Source organism: Girardinichthys multiradiatus, chromosome 6 (assembly GCF_021462225.1).
Source record: "Girardinichthys multiradiatus isolate DD_20200921_A chromosome 6, DD_fGirMul_XY1, whole genome shotgun sequence".
In the NCBI taxonomy this organism is placed as follows: Eukaryota; Metazoa; Chordata; class Actinopteri; order Cyprinodontiformes; family Goodeidae; genus Girardinichthys; species Girardinichthys multiradiatus.
In genome coordinates this window covers 43080087-43103145 of record NC_061799.1, presented here as the reverse complement: position 1 = coordinate 43103145, position 23059 = coordinate 43080087, and the positions used below count along the sequence as shown (strand labels likewise).

The 23059-nt window shown below is 40.6% G+C and overlaps 1 protein-coding gene across 1 annotated transcript; it reads left to right on the top strand.

Annotated features, from left to right (window-relative positions):
* Nucleotides 1-4444: 4444 nt before the first annotated feature.
* Nucleotides 4445-6161, top strand: LOC124869274 (tripartite motif-containing protein 16-like). The gene has a single exon (XM_047367040.1). The coding sequence runs from the start codon at nt 4466-4468 to the stop codon at nt 6134-6136; it is 1671 nt and encodes a 556-aa protein (XP_047222996.1). The 5' UTR covers nt 4445-4465; the 3' UTR covers nt 6137-6161.
* The last annotated feature ends 16898 nt before the right edge of the window (nt 6162-23059 follow it).

The window sequence follows — 23059 nt, the reverse complement described above, 5'->3', positions numbered from 1 at the left end:
ATCCAGGGTAATGTCAGCATACCACCAAGAAGGAAAAACCACATCCAACAGGATTAACTGTGGACGCAAGACGAAGCTGTCTGAAAGGGATGTCCGGGTGCTAACCCGGATTGTATCCAAAAAACATAAAACCACGGCTGCCCAAATCACGGCAGAATTAAATGTGCACCTCAACTCTCCTGTTTCCACCAGAACTGTCCATCGGGAGCTCCACAGGGTCAATATACACGACTGGGCTGCTATAGCCAAACCTTTGGTCACTCTTGCCAATGACAAACGTCGGTTTCAATGGTGCAAGGAGTGCAGATCTTGGGCTGTGGACAATGTGAAACATGTATTGTTCTCTGATGAGTCCACCTTTACTGTTTTTTTCACATCCGGGAGAGTTACGGTGTGGAGAAGCCCCAAAAAAGCGTACCACCCAGACTGTTGCATGCCCAGAGTGAAGCATGGGGGTGGATCAGTGATGATTTGGGCTGCGATATCATGGCATTCCCTTGGCCCAATACTTGTGCTAGATGGGCGCGTCACTGCCAAGGACTACCGAACCATTCTTGAGGACCATGAGCATCCAATGGTTCAAACATTGTATCCTGAAGGTGGTATCCTGAAGGTGTATAAGGATGACAATGCACCAATATACACAGCAAGACTGGTGAAAGATTGGTTTGATGAACATGAAAGTGAAGTTGAACATCTCCCATGGCCTGCACAGTCACCAGATCTAAATATTATTGAGCCACTTTGGGGTGTTTTGGAGGAGCGAGTCAGGAAACATTTTCCTCCACCAGTATCACGTAGTGACCTGGCCACTATCCTGCAAGAAGAATGGCTTAAAATCCCTCTGACCACTGAGCAGGACTTGGATATGTCATTCCCAAGACGAATTGATGCTCTATTGGCCACATAAGGAGGCCCTACACCATACTAATAAATTATTGTGGTCTAAAACCAGGTGTTTCAGTTTCATTGTCCAACACCTGTATATAGTAAAGAGAATTGGCCCAAGTACTGAACCCCGTGGTACTCCACAATTAACCCTGGAGTTTAAAGATAATTTATCATTTACATGAACAAACTGGAATCTGTCAGACAGATAAGATTTAAACCAGCCTAGCACTGTTCCCCTGATCCCTATAGCATATTCCAGCCTTTCTAAGAGAATATTATGATCGACTATATCAAATGCAGCACTGAGATCTAACAGAACCTGTACAGACACAAGTCCATTATCTGAGGCCATAAGAATATCATTAGTGACTTTCAGCAGAGCTGTCCTGTGCTATGATTATGATAATGAGACTAAAGGGACAAACACAGTTGAGGTTACAAGAAACAGAGGAAAAATATGAGGAAAGAGATGGTCATAAATAGAATAAGATCTGGTCACTGTCTCCTAAACAGCACTCTTTGTAAGATGGGAAATCATCTTACTGGTTTTTGTTATTGGTGTAATACCACAGACACGGTATAACATGTTTTGATTATATGCAGTAGGTATGAGAATCAAAGAGGATTATTGAGGGTTGAACTGGGTAGTACTGGGGAACTGAAATTTGAAAATGTAGTTGCTCAGTTAAGTAATGAAGTAGGGAAAGGAAGGATTTTTCGTTGTTTAAGAAATATTGGAATAGTTAAGAGAATTTAAGGAAAAGAAAATGAGGTTAAAGTAAAATCCAAGAAATAGCAGTAGTGCAACATATTTGGATGCAAGCTGCTGTTAAAAACTAAAGAAGGAGGTGTCAGATTAACTCTCCTGAGTGGTAATCAGACCAGCAGACTGAACTCTGTTTCTCTTGTTTACTTGACCAGCCTCTTACCTAGGTTTGTGCTCCTTTCTTTAAAGTGGAAAGACTCCGAAGACTCAGACCTGGATTCCCCTTCTGATGTTTCCAGTCCAGGTTTGTGGTTGGCTGGAAGTACTTCGCTGTGCTAACCCAATTGAGAGCCTCCTACAGCTTCTTGGAACCTGCAAGCCCAAGGTAGTACTAACCACTTCTCCAAATTACCTACCTCAATTTCCTCTGCCTGTCCACCCTCCAACTCCCCATGCCGTCGTCTGGAGAATAACCAGAGAGAGACTCAGCCACTGCACAACTACCTCCTTTGTTAACCCATCTCTGTGGCATAACTCACCTCCTCCCGCAAATATTACTTCAAACATAACAGAAAAACACCTCCACAACCTGCTCAAGTTTACACATTTCCTCCTGCCCACCGAACTCACTCACCTCTCTGACCAGCAGAAACAAGGTTTATCAGTGACCCCCAGCCTTAGAGTTAGCTTTAACACGCTGCAGATCTTCATGTTTTCCAGTCAGGGTGAAACATATTGGAACACTTTCTGGAACCAGTTTTAATTATTTATAAAGATGAAATGAAAGCTGCCGTTAAAAACTAAAGAAGAAGGAGGTGTCAGCCTCTTACCTAGGTTTGTGCTCCTTTCTTTAAAGTAGAAAGACTCCGAAGACTCAGACCTGGATTCCCCTTCTGATGTTTCCAGTCCAAGTTTGTGGTTGGCTGGAAGTACTTTGCTGTGCTAACCCAATCGAGAGCCTCCTACAGCTTCTTGGAACCTGCAAGCCCAAGGTAGTACTGACCACTTCTCCAGATTACCTACCTCAAGTTCCTCTGCCTGTCCACCCTCCAACTCCACACGCCTTTGTCTGGAGAATAACCAGAGAGAGACTCAGCCACTACCTCCTTTGTCAACCCGTCTCTGTGGCATAACTTACCTCCTTCCGGAAACATTCCCTCAAACATAACAGAAAAACACCTCCACAACCTGCTCAAGTTTACACATTTCCTCCTGCCCACCGTACTCACTCACCTCTCTGACCAGCAGAAACAAGGTTTATCGGTGACCCCCAGCCTTAGAGTCAGCTTTAAAATGCTGCAGATCTTCATGTTTTCCAGTCAGGGTGAAACATATTGGAACACTTTCTGGAACCAGTTTTAATTATTTATAAAGATGAAATGAAATAAATATTTATTAAATATTTTGACTTCTCTTCTTAAACGAGACAAACATTTTATTTTAAAATAATTCTTACTACAACAACAATGCTTGAAAAGCGCTAGCCAAAAGTGGGACTGAAAGAGCCTGCCTGGTTGCTCCACCTCTGTCTGGTGTCCACATCCAGAGAAGATCAGTTGATAGGTCAGCCTTTTAGCTGTCCAAGACAAAAGACCTGACGACACCATCATAAATTAAGGCTCTTTGTTTTTATAAATAATTAAAGATCAGTCGTTTTCCAAATAAAAAATAAAATAAAATACAACGAATAACAGGATTTAAAACTAACAAATTCAGGCAACTGGTAATATATACAGTCCCGATCAAAATCTTAAGAGCAGTTAAAAAATCGCAGGAGATTGCATTTTGCACTATTGGATTTCAAGAAGGTTCTTAGTAGACCTTCACAATGCTAAAAGAATAAATGGAGCAAAAGGTAAAATAATTTTAGCAGGCAATTTATTGAAAACAGCAATTGCCTGGAGGCATGTGCAGCAAAGCATGAGAGAGGCATGGCACACAGTGTGATAAGGCATATTTTTAAACTGTTCCAGAGCAAGCATTGGTCACCAACTTGAGGGAAGACAGCTGACAGGACAGCATGAGACGAGTTAAGAAGAGACATTGGGTGTTGGAACTTGTAGTGGAGGTTGTGATGGTCTTAGGAAAGAGAGCCTAAAGCTACAGGAATGAACACACTGAAGCTGCATACACCTTGGACATTGGCAGTCTTGACCATGGCAATTTTTAGAACTAGTTGGGAAAAAAACGTGTGTGCTCAAAAGAGCACCTCAGCAGTGCAACTTTAAAAAGCAAAAAGATCCATGTTTCAGGCAAACAAGGCGGTGGCTCTCTTGTCAACCTCCCGTCAGAAACAACTGTGAATGCAGTAATCAATGCTATCAATCAATTAATTGAAGAGAACATATCTGCAGACATTAAGAAAGCAGGGATGTTTTCTATGCAGCTTGACACAACTCAAGATATAACAGGGAAAGATCAGCGTTATGTGATATAGAGGTATGTCTCAGACGTAGTCCATGAAAGGCTGGTTGCAGTCGTGAAGTGCAGCATTTGACTCTGTTAACTGGAGTGCTTGACCACCTGACAGTGCACATAGGTCTGTGCATCAGCAGCTCCACTGATGGAGTCTTCCATCACAGTAGGACCTCTTTAAAATGCTCACTCTCTTCCATGTAGACTACTGTATTTATGTCTATCGCGGTATGTCATGTGTCTCCATATCATATTACTGACCAAAAATGCCAGGGCCATTTTGTGGTCCCAGTCCAGTCCTGCTTGAAGTTGGATGGAAACAAGATCTGCAGAAGGTGAAAACTGATTCCCTGCAGCCTCTCTGCGCTGAGACGTTATTCATAGATCAGAGCTCCAACGTATTTCTGTTTTTAGGAAGTGAAACTCACACAGTCACTGAGATGAAGAGGAGAAATGGAGCAGCAGGCCGTTCAGGTGGACAGAGAAACCTTCTCCTGTTCGATCTGTCTGGATCTACTGAAGGATCCAGTGACTACCTCCTGTGGACACAGTTACTGTATGAATTGTATTAAAACACACTGGGATAAAGAGGATCAGAAAGGAATCCATAGCTGTCCTCAGTGCAGGAAAAATTTCATACCGAGGCCTGTCCTGGAGAAGAACACCATGTTAGCAGCTTTAGTGGAGCAGCTGAAGAAGACTGGACTCCAAGCTGCTCCTGCTGATCACTGCTATGCTGGACCTGAAGATGTGGCCTGTGATTTCTGCACTGGAAGAAAACTGAAAGCCATCAAGTCCTGTTTATTCTGTCTGGCCTCTTACTGTGAGAAACATCTTCAGCCTCATTATGATGTGGCTCCATTAAAGAAACACAAGCTGGTGGAGCCCTCCAAGAACCTCCAGGAGAACATCTGTTCTCGTCATGATGAGGTGATGAAGATGTTCTGTCGTACTGATCAGAAGTGTATCTGTTATCTCTGCTCTGTGGATGAACATAAAGGCCACGACACAGTCTCAGCTGCAGCAGAAAGGACTGAGAGGCAGAGAGAGCTGGAGGTGAGACGAGAAGAAATCCAGCAGAGAATCCAGGACAGAGAGAAAGATGTGAAGCTGCTTCAACAGGAGGTGGAGGCCATCAATCACTCTGCTGATAAAACAGTGGAGGACAGTGAGAAGATCTTCACTGAGCTGATCCGTCTCATCCAGAAAAGAAGCTCTGATGTGAAGCAGCAGATCAGATCCCAGCAGGAAACTGAAGTGAGTCGAGTCAAAGAGCTTCAGGAGAAGCTGGAGCAGGAGATCACTGAGCTGAAGAGGAAAGACGCTGAGCTGAAGCAGCTCTCAAACACAGAGGATCACAACCAGTTTCTCCACAACTACCCCTCACTGTCAGCACTCAGTGAGTCTACACACTCATCCAGCATCAATATCCGTCCTCTGAGATACTTTGAGGATGTGACAGCAGCTGTGTCAGAGCTCAGAGATAAACTACAGGACATCCTGAGAGACACATGGACAAACATCTCACTGACCCTCACTGAGGTGGAGGTTTTACTGTCAGAACCAGAACCAAAGAGCAGAGCTGGATTCTTAAAATATTCATGTGAAATCACACTGGATCCAAACACAACAAACACACAACTGTTACTATCAGAGGAGAACAGGAAGGTGACAATGATGGATCAACATCAGTCTTATTCTAGTCATCCAGACAGATTCACTGATTGGCCTCAGGTTCTGAGAAGAGAGAGTCTGACTGGACGTTGTTACTGGGAGGTGGAGAGGAGAGGAGGAGTTTTTGTAGCAGTCGCATACAAGAACATCAGCAGAACAGGAAGTGTGAATGAATGTTTATTTGGATTTAATGACAAATCTTGGTCATTATATTGTTACCAAGAAGGTTATAAATTTGGTCACAACAACATCTGGACCTCCATCTCAGGTCCTGGTTCCTCCAGAGTAGGAGTGTACCTGGATCACAGAGCAGGTCTTCTGTCCTTCTACAGCATCTCTGAAACCATGACTCTCCTCCACAGAGTCCAGACCACATTCACTCAGCCGCTATATGCTGGATTTTGGGTTTGGGTCATTGGAGGTTCTGCAGAGTTGTATAAACCCAAATAGATGTTCTGTCTTGTTTCTGATCAGGGTTCATGGTTCTAATGTCTCTGCTCTGCTGTTCTGTTCTTCTTCATTGTTCTTGTTTAAATGTAGTTCTCTGTGTCTGTGTTCCAGGAACCAGAAAGGATTTCACTGCTGATGTTTTCTTTCATTCTTATTTGACACAGAAATATTTCTCCACATGAAAATCTAAACTTCTCTGGGCTCTAATGGTTCTGGTTTCATATTTGTATTGATGTATTTGGATCTTCTGGTTTCTCTTCCACTGTTCTGCAGAACAAATGTTGTTCTTGTTTAAATCAGTTGAGATTGAAGTGAACTGAACTTGCTTCTGGTTTCTTTATTGTGATCCAAAGAAGAAAACTGAAACTAACATCAACTTAGAACTGATGCTGTTTTCTTCTGAATCCTTTAGATTTAGATCAGAAAAATATATGTCTGCTGTTCTGTCTCTTTGGATTTCTTCAATAAAACAACTTGATTCCAGAGAAATGTGGAAAGTTTTCTATTCATTCTAACAATAAATTGTGAGTTTTGTCGTCTAAAGAGCAGAAACCCTGTCAATAATAAAATTAATGCTATCTTTGTTTTTGCTGGATTTTAGCAGTATTGTCCCTCCTCCCAGACCAAAACGCAAACATCAATATTAGAACATGTGTTGATGAGGCTCGTTTGTGAGATTAAAATTATCTTTAGAAAATAACCTTTAAGCATGTATAAAACATACCTTTTCACATTTCTGTGTTAAAATGTTTTTTTATGGGTCTGATGTAATACTCTAATCTTATATGTGTTTTTTTCATTGGCTGCAAGCAGAAAATCATCAAAATTAACAGAAATAAAGGCTTGAAAACATCAGTCTGTGTGGAATTAATCTTTATAATGTGTTTCACTTAGTGAACTAAGTCACCAAAATAAATTAACTTTTCAATAATATTTCACTTTGTTGAGATGCACCTGTACTTGTGCTTACATTAACATCTAATAGTCTATGTAATTGTGGACTGAATAAAGGAAACTTACTGATGGCAACATGGAGATGATGCCCAAAGCAGGATAGTCACGTCCAGCTCATTATACTTATTCTGATTTAATTCATAATTTATGTTGACAGCAGACGGAGGTGCTGCAACCAAACGAGCATGGCAGACGTCCGAGTCCTGGAGATCTTTAACTCCAACCTCCAGCAGAACTTTTCCAGTATTGATGATTTCAGCTATAAAACTCTGTTATAGATAGATCCTCTTCAAGCCACCAAACACCGCTGCCTGTCAGCCTCAGTCTGTGTGTGTGTGTGTGTGTGTGTGTGTGTGTGTCATCTCTCCCTCTGGATCCGGCCCAGATCTACTGTAAGATCTACCGTAAGCTATGTACCAATAGGCACACACGGCCAATATCTTTTAGCACAACGGGCCGATACTGGTACGGATGCATTATGTGGGCCAGCTGCGGGCCAGATCTGTACCAGATGAGGAGTCTGTATTTCCTGATCCGGTCCGATTTTGGGCCGAATGCCCTCATCTGCTTATTCTGCACCAGGTCCGTACCGGATGGGAGTCTCGTATTACCTGATCCAGTCCCAATTTGGTTCAAATGTGCACCTCATCATTCTCATCCAGAGCCAGATATGTAATTTACACATTTGTTTATAGGCCCTAGATGTTCAATATTAAGAAAATAGAAGTTGCATTGTACCTGTTAGCCTCTTCCCCTGTTCATTGGTTCATACTCTATTTCCCTCAGTATATTAGCTTTCTGCTTTTCATTGTTCTCCAATGGTTCCTCCCATTAGTATCACGTTATCATGCCCTTTCTAGCTCTAAGTTCTGGTCTTGTTTTTGTCCTAAAGTCGATTGCTGTCTATTGTTTTCCCGCTCCATGTCTGACTTCCCTGTTCTGGCTAGTGCATTTAAGTTGCCTAGTATTCTTATTATTAAAAAAGTCTTTTTTACTCACTCTGCGCCTCCCAAGCGTTCGTCTGCACTTTGGTCCAACTATACCACAGTGCTTTATGACTAGAATGTGAAACAGTGTGACAGCAATTTTAAGTTTTGGGCGTATTTGTTTTTTTTTGCGTTCTGTGCGACCACCTCCACAGCCACTGGCAAAGTTAAACCAGCAGATAGCAAAAGAATTGATGTCTGTATCTGCCGCACTTCCAGACGAAGGGTTCTTCCTTATAGCTCCCATGAAAACTAGACATGCATCATTAGATAAGCAAACCCAACTTTCCAACGTTCTTTCCAAAGCTCTGCTGAAATGTAAAAAACTGAATGATTAGGCAAATATTTAAGGTTAAAATACAAATCTGAATGAACTTAAACACAGGGTGTTTGCATCCTTCGGAGGCTGCGAAATCTCAAGAGACAGGAGTCATGAACATCTGAGTACAGAACTGAATAAATGAGTAGATCCAGATAGTATGCAGAGTTTTTAATCACAACCCTGACAGTTACACACTCCTGAAGATCAAAGCACACAATATATGACAAAGCATGTGAAGAGACAGAAATACATGTTCACTGAAAACAAAGGTCATACTCAGCTTCTGTTTATTATACTATACTTACTGATCAACAAGCTTCTTGTGAGCCTCTCTTTGCAGCATTTCTTTCCATTCACTCCTTTCCAGTTTATTTGTTTGGCTGCTCTATCAGAAAAAAGCCTTGACATAATGCTCCTTGTAGTCTTTTTTGCTTTCTGTCCTCCACAGCACCCAGAACAGAAACCTGAATGGGTTAAAATAAAAATACAAAAAGGTGGAAAAGGATCACATTTTATGGGTTCATAAGTTTGGAATGAATCAATAAATATTAGTCATTTACTGTCTCATTTTCCTATATTATTTAAAGATTGTTAATACAGACTCAGTCCAGTAACATATTTTGCTTTGCATGGGAGTTAGTCTGGTCTCTCAGCCGTTCCTCAAACTCTTCCACTTCAGAAAGTGTGTCCAATGGGAGGTTGATGTTAGGCATTTGAGCCGCTGGCATTTCTGTCCCCATTCCAGCAGCAAAGTTGTTTACAGCAACAGAAAGCTGCATTTGCTGTTGCTTCATGTGCTCTAATAGGGTCAGTATGTGCAGTTCAGCAACTAGAACGAGCTGAAAAATTATTCAATTAAGTGTTACAGAAACTGTAGCTGGTTTGTTCTTAGTAAAGTAGCAACAAAATTAATTTTAACAGTAAATTTAAAATCCTAAATCTGTCATCTAAACTTAAAACAACTTATAGCGATTACCTTTTTTAATTTGAAGCTTCCTATAATATTTTTTATGACAGCAATTTAATACTTTTCCAGACTTAAATTAGCTTAGTAATCAGTGTGTACATGACATGAAGGGTCCTTCTAGGACATGAAGAACTGGAGGCACTGGAGCTGGAGATAAAAGTTGAATCAATCATATCTGCTTGTATTAAATCACTAAATGAAATTTAAGGAAAAAAACATTACCTGTGCAATGATTTGACCAAAAGGCCTATGGTCTCGATCAGGAGAAAATCAATGTGCTTCAATGGACTGGAAGGCAAAGTGGGCAGAGGTGTTGCTGCTGTGGGAAATTCATTTCATGATGGTTTTAAGTTAAGTTGTAGAGATAACTCAGGTGTTCTCAGTCACTTATAGTACATTTTACATAAATGCTGCAGGCTGCTCTGGGTAAAACTGAAATTTGAACTTTTACTTTATTATTTTCTGTATTTTTGAAATGCCATTGTTGTTTTAAAAGTAAAACTTAAAACATTTCCTTAATTAATAAAAATAAAACTGCATATAATGAGAAAAACAACTCAGATTTCAAAAGTATGGCTGTTTTTCTTTTAACCGCACACTGACTTCTATAATTTCTCTGCTTGTCACCTCAGCACCTAAACGCTTCATTCTAACTTTGGGAGAAGTTTTGATCCATAACTATTGCTTATGAAAGTTCAACAGTACAGGGTTCCTACACGCTTTACATTTTAAAAATACAAAACCACTTCCAGACTCAAATTCCCTATTTGTTGTTGTTTTTTTAATGCAATATCTGACAATTAAATACAAACAGCTGGATGTTTACTATTTAAAAAGGCTTTAACATGAATGTTACATGTTGAATATGTTTGCCAACATGTCACTAAATAACTCAAGTTAGAAAAGTACTGTACAGGTGCGGCGCTGGTTGTAGGGGTTAAGTGCACCATGTATGTATATAGTCCTATAGTGCTTTAGTCCTCAATGCGGCCGTCCCGGTTTTGAGTCTCGGACCCAGTGTCCGAATGTCTGCCCTGTCTGCCTACTGTTGAATAATAAAGGCCTCTAGTGCTGAACAAATATCTTAAAAACGAAAAGTAGCAAATCCAAAAGACTATACCAAACTGAAAGCAGTTCAACACAACAGCTTTATTGCAGTCTTAATTAATTTGCTGCTATTTGTTTGTCTGTCCAGAATGATTTAAAAACTAACAACCAGATTGTGTTCTACGCTTGTGGAGACAAGTGGCATCAGCCTGAGAAGAATCCAGAAGATGTAGGAGAAGGAAATGTCCAAGTAAATGAGACTGAGTCAAGCCATAAACGTATGTTCATAAATGAATTTACCTTTTCAGATAACTGCATCATTGCATAACTTAGAAACATTCTGATTAGCATAACATCAACTTATTTTGATCCTATGTGCTGTATATAGACGTAACTGAAAGATATAGCCACATTTTCTGTCATTTTCTTCTTATGTTTTTCACAGTTACGGTTTTGACTCGTTCTTTTGTTATTATTCTTCTTAGATTTTGAATCATGCTTCTGTCATTTTCCTGGTCATGCTTTAGTTTTGTGGTCTTGTTCATGTTTTGTCAAGTTTGGTTTTCGGATCTGGTTATGCTTTTGTTTCATGTTTTTCTAGTTTGTTTATTAGAGTCTCTGTTTTTGCCGCAGCCACGTTTTGTTCTGTGTGTCAATTAAGTTTATTCGGTTCACCTGTCCAAGTTAATCTGTCTCCTTGCTCCACCTGTACCATGCTCCATTTATACACACCTGTTCAGTTAGTCATCGCAGAAACATCTTTCACTCTCATGCTCATGTCTTGTTTTCAAACCAAGTTTTGTTTTTTTGATCATGCCATGCCTGTCTTGCCTGCCCGTTTGTTTTGTTCCTGCCTCCTGCTGAGTGTGAGTTTTTGTTATTAAAACCTTTTTTCACTTACCATCACGCTGCCTGCTCGTCTGCATTCTGAGGTCCAATTCCAAGTAAACTGTGACAGAACCCTGACATTTTCTTTCAAGTTAACACACAGATGTGTATTTAGTTGAGGTATAAAGCACGTCATGTTTGGCAGGTTGTGACAGACACTTTTAGAAGTGGCCTTTAGCATGCAGTTAAACACTGTACTTCTTTTTATTGTTTTTAACCAAATCCAGCTCAGTTCAGGCTGTGCCACCTATCACACTGTATGTTTCCAGCCTTACACAAATACTACTAAAAATATTTGGTTTTTACACAAAAACTGAATTTAATCTGACTTTTTATAAAACCTGATGGAGCCAACATTCTGCAAACTTCTGCTCTACGGTCTTTTCTGATTTGCATACTGATTCAGACCTAAAACGACTACAGCATCATTTCACACATTTCTGTATTTCAAAAGAACCCCAAAAAGAATATAAGATACCTGTGATAAAGGGTTCAGTGTGCCCCATGTATAGCTGAATCTTGCAGAGGTCTGGCCAGCTTTAGAAGATCCTATGATTTGAGTAGGTGATGGAATCAGAGGGGCTGGAGTAGAGAAGACATTACTTGTATCCCCTATGTTTCACTCTCAGAGTCAGGATCTCCAAAATGAGTCTACCAAATAAAACAAAACACAACAAGTCTCATTACTTTTGCATGGATAACCAGAATGTTTGCTTCATTTATGACAACTGATCAATTAACGCTAAAACTGCAATAAAGGACACTACAATTAAGAACTGCAGACATTTTAGATCATCATCAGTCCAAGAAGCCCTGTGTGATTTGGCCTCGAAACCAAGGCAGGACAAATTAAGGGTAAAACAATGAGTACTTAACTATATGATAATAAACTAAAGTAAATAATGCTTTTGATACTCTAAATATGTAAAAAGGTTTGATTTTTCTTTTCCTAACCACCTCTCCCTCATCATCCGACTATAGCTCTGATGTATTACAGCTCAGTGACGCCTTCAGGTTCTCTCTTGCCTTTAGGTAATCACCTACTGAGAATTCTCCAAAGATTAACAATTACCCCATCGCTGCAAAGTCACAGAAATGTTCAGGTGTAGATTTCTGCATCAGTTCCTTGGAATAGGTAGGGAGGGTGACAAATGTACCTGGGACAAAGGTAATCTCCAAATATATATTTACATGTTCTTGAGAGGACTGGAACATCAGGAAACTGGCTCTTCATTTTGTTGAACTGCTCTGTTTATTAACTTATCACTACTATAGTTGGGCCACCTCCATCCTCAAACCAGGATTCAGGTATGATGTTAACAGTCTTGCTGTTGATAAATTCAAACATTAAAACATCTGAAAAACAAAATATTGCATCTCTGAATCTATGGTGTTAAATATTAATATTTATTTTTTATTGGTCATCACTGCCATGTTGACATCACTGGTTACATCTGACATTTTCTGCAAAACACTGGAATTGGACATGAAAAGAATACATTCATAAGACTACAGATTCAGTGCTGAGTTCAAATGTCACCTGCTTCTAACCACAACAGAGCTATATTAACCATGAAACAATGAAGCCTTGAAAGTTCATCAATCCCCTGACATAAAGCTGTTTTTTAAAGCTACATATTTTATTAATTGTGGAACAACCTTAGAGGAAGAGACTGTCAGTCTATGCCAGAAATGAATGACAACAGGAATAATGGCTGCTCAGCTTTAAGAATCTTAGTTTACAACTCAGTTTACAACTGATGCATAACAAGTTAAAATATTAGGCGTAATATTAATTGTGACTTCATATTGTTCAGAGCTGTAGCACACTTGTAAGAAACTGTTCATGCAGTGTAAACTATAAACATGCTGCAATATAGAGCTTCAGCTGTTCACCCTCATCTAATTGTGGGCTATACTTCACCATTTTTAGCTGATTAACTTCTGAAATTGCTTCAGTGTCCTGCTGAGTAAATGTTTCATAGTTTTTGAATCATTGCAACTAAAAACCTCTGGTTCAATAGTAGCAACTATATTACTCTTACATGTCAGTTAAAAACATTTACAAACTTCTAACATTAGAATAACTAGCCCTGGTGGTCTTATTTGTTATTTTTTAATTTGAATACTCACATTATCAAAATTGTTGTCCAGAAACGTTTATGTAGAGTTAAAGCTAAATTCTAATTGTCTGAAGTGTGAAGCCAGACTTTAGTTGTCCTAATTATTTCGTCTGTCATGGTAGTCTCCAGCCAGTCTCTGTACCGTCACTCTTCACAACCTCTTCACCCTAAACTTACAATGTCTGCTCACCACAACCCAGCGGATGCCAAAGCCGCATCATGACCAGGGGTGCACAGAACATTTTTGGTCTTGTTCTCAGGGGAGAACCTGGGGTTGTTGCTTGGTCCTTTTTACTACATTTTTCTTTCACAGAAAGGAACAAAATAAAGTGATGTGTGGATAAAGTGACATGCACTTTAATTTCAACTGAAAATAAAGAGAAGCAGCACAACAAATGTCTGTTATTTAAAGCCTTGTAACTTTCTAATAAAAAAAATAAAAAATTAATGTGCAAATATCTGCTTCTGTAGCACTGAAAATACAATGAAATGACAACTTTTTAAGGACTTCCAAGACTATTTGAAAGCACTGAAGCTTCTGCCATCATCCTCACTCTCTTTCTGGCTGTCTTCCTCTATTTCACAAACAGCAGAGGACGTGGATGTTCCAGGCCTAATCCTTTCTCCTTGGTGTAGCCTCCGATTAGCTGTTTGCTGAGGTCAACAGCTGGATTTGGGTCAAAGGTCTCGGTAGTGAACTTGGACACAAGAATGTGCAATAGAGATGAGAGGCGAGATTCAGAAGTGTACTTGTTTTTTAAGATATGTGAAAAAAAACCTTTTTCACATGCAACACTGCTAAAGGGCAGTGTAAGGGTCAAGATCAGGACCTTCTGAGTGTTGGAGTAACTATCAGGATCGCTTGTCTTCGCTACGTTCAACATTATTCATCATTAAGTATGCGGACGACACAACAGTGGTGGGTCTGATTAGGGACAACAACGAACTGGCATACAGTGAGGAGGTGAATCACCCGGTGGACTGGTGTGAAACAAACAATATAATCCTGAATGTCAAAACAAAAGAGATTGTTGTTGATTGCAGGAAAAATCAACAGAGTCACACCTCCCTCCTCATCAATGACGCTGCAGTGGAGCGGGTCAACAGCATCAATTTCCTGGGGGTGCCGATCACAGACACCTTGACCTGGTCCCTCCACACGTCTGCTCTTCTGAAGAGAGAACAGCACTTTTTGCAACGCATGAGAAGAGCAAACCTCTCCCCTCCCACCCTTCTACAGAGGGACAATAGAGAGCATACTGACCAGCTGCATCTCTGTCTGGTCTGGGGCCTGCAACGCCTCAGACTGGAAATGTGTAGAAAGAGTGGTGAGGACAGCAGAAAAAATATCTGGGGGGTTCTTTCCTCCATCCATGATCCTGCTCTCAAACGCTGCCTGACCAGGGCTTGGACAATTACTAAAGCCTCCTCCCACCCCCACCATGGACTGGTCTCCCTGCTGACCTCTGGCAAAAGGTTCAGCAGGTTCAAATGCAGAACAACCAGATTCCACAATAGTTTCATCCCCCACATCATAAGACTGATTAATTCCCAATAATCCCTCCTCCCATACATACACTAGTCACTTTACATGGTCACTGTGAACTTGCACTATTCATATTGCCCTACATATATTTATCTCTCTGTACATAATTTTCTAGTCTATTCATTATTTACCACATTCCTTCCTGTTGTTGCATATATTTATACTGCCGGGCTTTCACTTGTTTTCCTGTGTTTTTGTTGGGAGGCTAGCAACGAATTCTTGCTCAAATGTACATTGTGAAAGTGCAACTGAATGACAATAAAAGTCTTAAAGTCTAAAAAATTAAGATTATTCTATTCTAATCTATTCTTGGATGCAAGCTGCCGTTAAAAACTAAAGAAGAAGGAGGTGTCAGCCTCTTACCTAAGTTTGTGCTCCTTTCTTTAAAGTAGAAAGACTCCGAAGACTCAGACCTGGATTCCACCCTTCTGATGTTTCCAGTCCAAGTTTGTGGTTGGCTGGAAGTACTTTGCTGTGCTAACCCAATCGAGAGCCTCCTACAGCTTCTTGGAACCTGCAAGCCCAAGGTAGTACTGACCACTTCTCCAGATTACCTACCTCAAGTTCCTCTGCCTGTCCACCCTCCAACTCCACACGCCTTTGTCTGGAGAATAACCAGAGAGAGACTCAGCCACTACCTCCTTTGTCAACCCGTCTCTGTGGCATAACTCACCTCCTTCCGGAAACAGTCCCTCAAACATAACAGAAAGACACCTCCACAACCTGCTCAAGTTTACACATTTCCTCCTGCCCACCGTACTCACTCACCTCTCTGACCAGCAGAAACAAGGTTTATCGGTGACCCCCAGCCTTAGAGTTAGCTTTAAAATGCTGCAGATCTTCATGTTTTCCAGTCAGGGTGAAACATATTGGAACACTTTCTGGAACCAGTTTGAATTATTTATAAAGATGAAATGAAAGAAATATTTATTGTTCTTCTTCTTTTCTTAAACCAGACAAAAGTTGACTTTAAAATAATTGTTACCACAACAACAATGCTTGAAAAGTCCAGTCAGAAGTGGGAGTCAAAGATCTACAGGACTGAGGCCTCTCCCAGAACTCCAGCACTCCTTCACTGCCTGCCTGGTTGCTCCACCTCTGTCTGGTGTCCTCATCCAGCTACCAGGAGAAGATTAGTTGATAGGTCAGCTTTTTGGTCCAAGACAAAAGACTGCAGATCTGATGACACAATCATAAATTAAAGCTCTTAGTTTTTTAAAGAATTAAAGATCTGTTGTTTTCCAAATAAAAAATAAAATACAAATACAATTATGTAATCAGGCTGACAAAAATATAAAGTTGTTTGCAAATCCTGGTATTTTAATGACTGAAAAAAAAAAATAATACAATGAATACCAGCCCAAGGCGGTGGTATTAGGACAAAACTAAAAGGGATGAGCCAAGCTCTGGCATTACTGAACAGCACAACTCTGTACACACACAGAATGAATTCACACAGTTTCTTAAAATACAAGAATTTATTAACAAAAATAAGACAACTCAAAGTCAAACATATTTCAATCAACAAACTCTTCACTATGCTAAAACAATCCAACTAAACTACCAAGCAGAATTAAAGATTAACGAAGACTAATGGGCTATGTACAATATAAACAAGTTGATTAAAGATGATTGAAAATCATGACCAAAAGAGTGATGCAACATTACCATGCAATGTTTATGTTTGAGAACCAAGGATTATCTTGAAGAATCTGGAAACAGAGTTAAGTTAGTCTTGGAACCAACTTAGGCAATAATCAGCATACCTTTAGACAACCATTTACAATGCAAGATCAGATAAAATATTATTTTATTAAAATAATATTTTAAAGAATGATCTACTGAATAAAACCAACCTTCTGGATGACTAATTCTCAACGATGTCTCATGAGATGCTTTATTTATTAAAATAATATTTAAAAAATATTATTAAGGAAGTGGTAAAATATTCAAGGAAATATTTTGGAAAATCTTTCTGGAGAAATGGGGCTTAATGGTGTTTCATTAGCTATTAGCAGTTAAAGTTAACAAAAGAAGCTGATAGCTTGGCACCAGAATTAAACACACACACCTTTAAAATACCGTTAATAAAAGGGTTAAAATGCATAAGCACGGACGGCGTGTTATGATCAATCTTCTGTGTTTAAAATCACCCTTCAAGTAAAGTATGTCTTAACTTTAAAAACACACAAACACAGAACACAAAACTGAGCACGTGTGCCGCAGATAGCCTGCTAGCACCAAGGTAGTTAAGTTCAACACAAACAAAACCAAACTTCATAAAATGAAAAACATTTAGATCATTTCATTCTAAATCTTTCTCTGCCCAAACCCTAACCTCGTTTGAATTGTGTTGAGGAGGAGTTGTCCGGACGACGACGACGTTTGAAGAAAGCTCTGTAAACAAAGGGTTAACCTCCGGAGCAGTGACTGGGGGGCCGCTCTGTCGGGCTGACCAAACTAAACTGCACGTTACCACGGTGATGCAGCTCCTGTTGTCCTTCTTTCAGACTGGGAAAACCACTCCACTCGGCTTCGTAGAGACAGCGTCCCTACTGGGGACTTCTCTGGAACACAGTTTGCTTCTGCAGACCTCAGAGAGAGAAAGTCAAGCCAGGCTTGTACCTTAATTATTACCCCCTTTCATGAATGAATACCGGACACACAGACAGTAATTCATTCTTACTGTACTTAACTTAGGGGATATGATCGATGATCATATGACAGTCTCGGATCCAGTTGAAGAGTTATGTCTGTTCGCCAGCAAAGTGACATTAGCGCGCTGCTTCTCCGGCCAGTCTCGCAGCGGAGTCCGGGTCGTAGAGATCGGACCATTGGAAAGGTGGGGGTTTTATACGGGCAGTGGTATCATGGGAAGTCCGGTGTTACAGTTTTGCTTGTCTGTGCCGGAATGCATAAATGCACTTTATTTTGAAGGTTTTAGAAATGTTTGTACCGGAGTTTTAATGTTGAAATCCATGGCTATGGTCCCAACAGCACCAAGGTCGTGGAATGACCGTGGAAATGGTGGTGGACGTTTGGAGAACACCACCCCCATACACCCCCCTCACCATCCTCAACAACACTGTATCGGCCATGGACCACTTCAGGTTCTTAGGAACCACCATCTCTGAGGACCTGATATGTTCGAAAGAAGGCCCAGCAGAGACTGTACTTCCTGAGGCAACTTCCTGAGGCAACTCAAGAAGTTCAACCTTCCACAGGAGCTGCTGGTCATCTTCTACAATGCCATTATTCAATCTGTCCTGTCTTCATCCATCTCAGTGTGGTTTGGCTCATCCACAAAACAGGACAGGTCCAGACTGCAACGAATAATCAGGAATGCAGAGAGAATAATCAGGACTGACCTTCCCTCCATCCAGGACTAATACAGGTCTAGGGTCAGGAAAAGAGCTGCTAAAATCTCTGCAGATCCCACACACCCTGCACATAAACTGTTCAGAGCTTTACCTTCAGGCCGCCGTTACAGAGCACTGTTCACTAAAACCAGCCGCCACAGAGACAGTTTCTTCCCCCAGGCTGTTTCTCTGTTGAACATTCAATAGAGTACAAAACAACAGCATACAGATGTTGCAAATGCACCTTTTTATTATATATGTGCATATTGTACATTGTAAATATGTATATTCTGTAATAGTCAAATTCCTTGTTTGTATGTACGAACTTGGCAATAAAGCTGATTCTGATTCTAATTCTGAATAACTATGAGGGACGGTTAACGGTTGGTGGATACTTGGAAGCAGCCATGCAGTTTCATCATACATCTTCAAGTGTGTCAAGTGTCGCAAGTACAGACGGAAAACAGAGTCTCAAAGCATGGGAGATTTACCAGTAGACTGGACGGAACCTACACCACCCTTCACCTATGTAGGCATGGATTGTGTTGGTCCGATTTTCATCAAAGATGGACGGAAAGAGCTCAAGAGGTATGGACTCATACTTACGTGTCTATGTTCACGAGCCATACCTATTGAAGTGGTAGACGACCTAAGCACAGATGTATTCCTCAATACTTTGCGAGCGTTTATTGCAATCAAAGGTAATGTTCGGCAACTAAGATGTGACAGAGGAACCAATTTTGAGTTTTTGCCCGGTGAGAGTTTGCTAATCTCTCAAAGGATATGGATCAGGAAAAAGTGAAAGTACATGGATGTGAATTTCTCATGAACCCCCCATCAGCTAGCCACATGGGCGGAGTGTGGGAAAGGTAGATAAAGACCATCCGTAGTATTCTTTCAGATGTTCTCGACCATTCAATGAAGAGACTCGACACTACATCTTTGAGAACTTTGTTGTACGAAGTTATGGTGATTAAGAACAGCAGGCCACTCTCTGTGGAATATTTGAATGATCCTACAGGCCCCGAACCGCTGACACCTAACCACGTCCTAACTATGAAGTCAACCATTGTTCAACCTCCACCGGGAGAGTTCATGAAAGAAGATTTGTATCTCTTCAAAGAAGATGGAGAAGAGTACAATATTTGGCAGAGTTTTGGATCCGTTGGAGGAAAGAATATGTACTCAACATGCAACCAAGACAGAAGTGGAATGCACACAGAAGAGATCTCCAGATAAATGATATAGTGGTTCTACAAGAACTTGCACCACGTAACGAATGGAAACTAGCTAAAGTCACAGCTGTCTATCCTGGAGCAGATAATAAAGTGAGAAAGGTTAGACTTTTAGTTAGCGAAAGGACATCTAACAAAAATGACAAACTATTGACGAAAACAGTTACATTAGAATGACCTATACATAAAGTTATTGTTTTGCTAGAAGCAGAGTAATGTTTATTCTATTTATATTTACTGTTCAAACTCTGTGTCAGTTTGAATTTGTGTTATGGAAATCTCACTGTTTAGACTGTGAGATTTGGTGGGAGTGTAACTGCCACATCTCTATTTCTACAAGTTCTGTGTATTTTTAAGTTAATTTTGTGAAGCGTTAGTAGAGGGCGCTATGGTGTCAGAATAGACATATGTTGGATAGAGATAAGTCAAGAAGAAGCGATCTCAGGAAGAAAGGGGGAAAAATGCAGAAAGAAAAGACTATGGACATAAAGGTTTAAGAAAAAAAGCAAAACCAAGAAGAAAATAAGTCTTTTTCTAATTCCTTACTTAGTACTCAGCCAATGAGGTACTTTGTCTGTTTTTATACTGTAAAGTAGTTTATTTGCTAATTGTCTTTATTTTAATCAAGCTAATTATTGTCTTGTACGTGTTTTAGTTTTCAAGGTGTGTTTTGAATCTATACCAAGATGGATTCAATAAATTCATAAGTTAAGAAAACCACTTGCGTCTGTCGGTACCTGGAGGCATTATAGTATATAAACTCCTGATTAAAATCTTAAGACCAGTTAAAAATTGCAGGAGATTGCATTTTGCACCATTGGAATTTAAGAAAGTTCTAAGTAGAGCCTCACAATGCTAAAAGAAGAAGTAGAGCAAAAGACCAAACAATTTGAGCAGATAATTTATTGAAAACAACAATTACCTGGAGGCATGCACCAAAGCATGAGAGAGGCATGGCACACAGTGTGATAAGGCATATTTGTTAAACTGCTCCAAAGCAAGCATTGGTCAACTACTTGAGGGAAGACAGCTGACAGGACAGCATGAGTGGGTTCAGAAGAGACGTCAGGTGTTGGAACGTGTAGTCAAGGTTGTGAAGGTCTTAGGAAAGAGAGGCTAAAGCTACAGGAATGAGAACACTGAAGCTGCATAAACCTTGGACATTGGCATTCTTGACAATGGCAATTTTTTAGAACTAATAATATCGTTGGGAAAAAATTATCTGTGCTCAAAAGAGCACCTCAGCAGTGCAATCAACGGACCGGCACAGAGTCCCCATTACTGCAGCAGCTGCACCGATCCCTCTGTTGATTTCCAGCTCCATTCTCCCCCCACTCATGAACAAGACAAGCTACTTGAACTCCTCCACTTGAGGCAGGAACTCCCCTCCAACCTGAAGAGGGCAAGCCACCCTTTTCCGGTCGAGAATCATGGCCTCGGACTTGGAGGAGCTGATTTTCAGCCCAGCCGCTTCACACTCGGCTGCAAACTGCCCCAGTGCATGCTGTAGGTCTTGGCTAGAAGGGGCCAGCAGGACCACATCATCTGCAAAAAGAAGAGATGAAATTCACTGATTCCCAAACCAGACCTCCCCCGGCCCTTGGCTGCACCTAGAAATCCTGTCCATAAAAGTTATGAACAGGACCGGTGACAAAGGACAGCCCTGCCATAGTCCAAAATGCACCGGGAACAGGTCCAACTTAGTGCCGGCAATGCGGACCGAACTCCTGCTCCGCTTGTACAGAGACCGGATGGCCCCCAGTAAAGGGCATCACGAGGGACACAGTCGAATGCTTTCTCCAGGTCCACAAAACACATGTGGACCGGTTGGGCAAACTCCCATGAACCCTCGAGTACCTGTGGCTCAGTAGGAAGAGTAGTCGTCTTGCAATCTGAAGGTTGTGGGTTCAATTCCAGCTTCCTCCTGCTGTATGTTGATGTGCACTTAACCTCAAGTTGCCTACTGATCTGCATATTGGTGTGTGATTGGGTGAATGTGGCTCTAGTGTAAAGCGCTTTGAGCAGTCTGTATGACTGGAAAGGCACTATATAAATTCAGTCCATTTACCATTTTACCCTGTAGAGGGTATAGAGCTGGTCCAGTGTTCCATGGCCGGGACGAAAACCACACTGCTCCTCCTGAAGCCGGGGTTCGACTATCGGCCGGACTCTCCTCTCCAATACCCTGGCGTAGGCCTTACCAGGGAGGCTGAGGAGTGTGTTCCCCCTGTAGTTGGAACACACCCTCCGGTCACCCTTCTTATGTAGGGGGACCACCACCCCAGTCTGCCAATCCAGAGGCACTGTCCCTGTCCGCCACGCAATGTTGAAGAGGCGTGTCAACCATGACAGCCCCACAACATCCAAAGACTTGAGGTACTCAGGGCAGATCTCATCCAACCCCAAAGCCCTGACACCGCGGAGCTTTTTAACCACCTCGGTGACTTCAGCCTGGGTGATGAAAGAGTCCAACCCAGAGTATTAAAAATAGAATGAGACAAAACCCATAACCACTAATGTATTATTATTATGCTTTACAAATACATATATTTAAACTTTGTTCAGAATGTTACAATTTTAGTGTTTAAGTTGTGAAAAATATTCCCAATAAATTTAATTAAATTGTATCTGACATTGTCACTATACTTTATTTACAGTGTTATATTTTTTTATATCTATGAACATAAAAAATATTTAGAACATTTTAAATGGCTGATTGATAAACGATGATACAATGAAAAAGATAATAAAACAAGAACATTTTAAGGAAAACAAGCTTATAAGCCATCAGGAATATGTAAAAAGGGTAAATAAAGACCATGTGCAGTTATTTACAGCGGAGACAGAGGGTTTAACCTACCGGTTCTGTTTTTACGGCTTCACAGCTCTGTGCTAATTATTTCCATCCTTTATTATAAAGGTGTGCTAAATTATATTAAACATAGATTTTAACATTAAAAAAATTTAAAACTATAAAATGTATTATTTTTTTAGGGTTTCTACTGAAACACCTTCCGTTTCCACTGAAATAATGAGAAAACATTTCAGTAGTGTGTATGAGAGCATTTCAGTAGTGTGTGTGAGAGCATTTAGCGTTTCAGTAGTGTGTGTGAGAGTAAATTCAGAATAATGTCCCTAACAGCCCCTCATATGCAAAAACAAAAATTTATTCGTCAGATATGCTGTCTGATTAACTTTTTGCGAACAATTTTGTTACGTTGGCAATATTTTCATCAGGCATCAACACAGCCACCAATGCTTTAGAAACATCTGCAGTGCGCATAGATTTCAACCGGTTAATCTATCACAGCGGCCGCCATTTCACTCAAGCCACCTGCATCTACCACCAAAATGTGCAGGCTCCCACACAAAATATATCAAGATTGCAAAAAAAAAAAAATACACAGAAACATTAAGTATTAAAAATAAAAACATACATTTGTAGTCACTGTTTTCTGCTTTCTGTGAACCATTACGGAGCTTAAGCAGCTCTTAA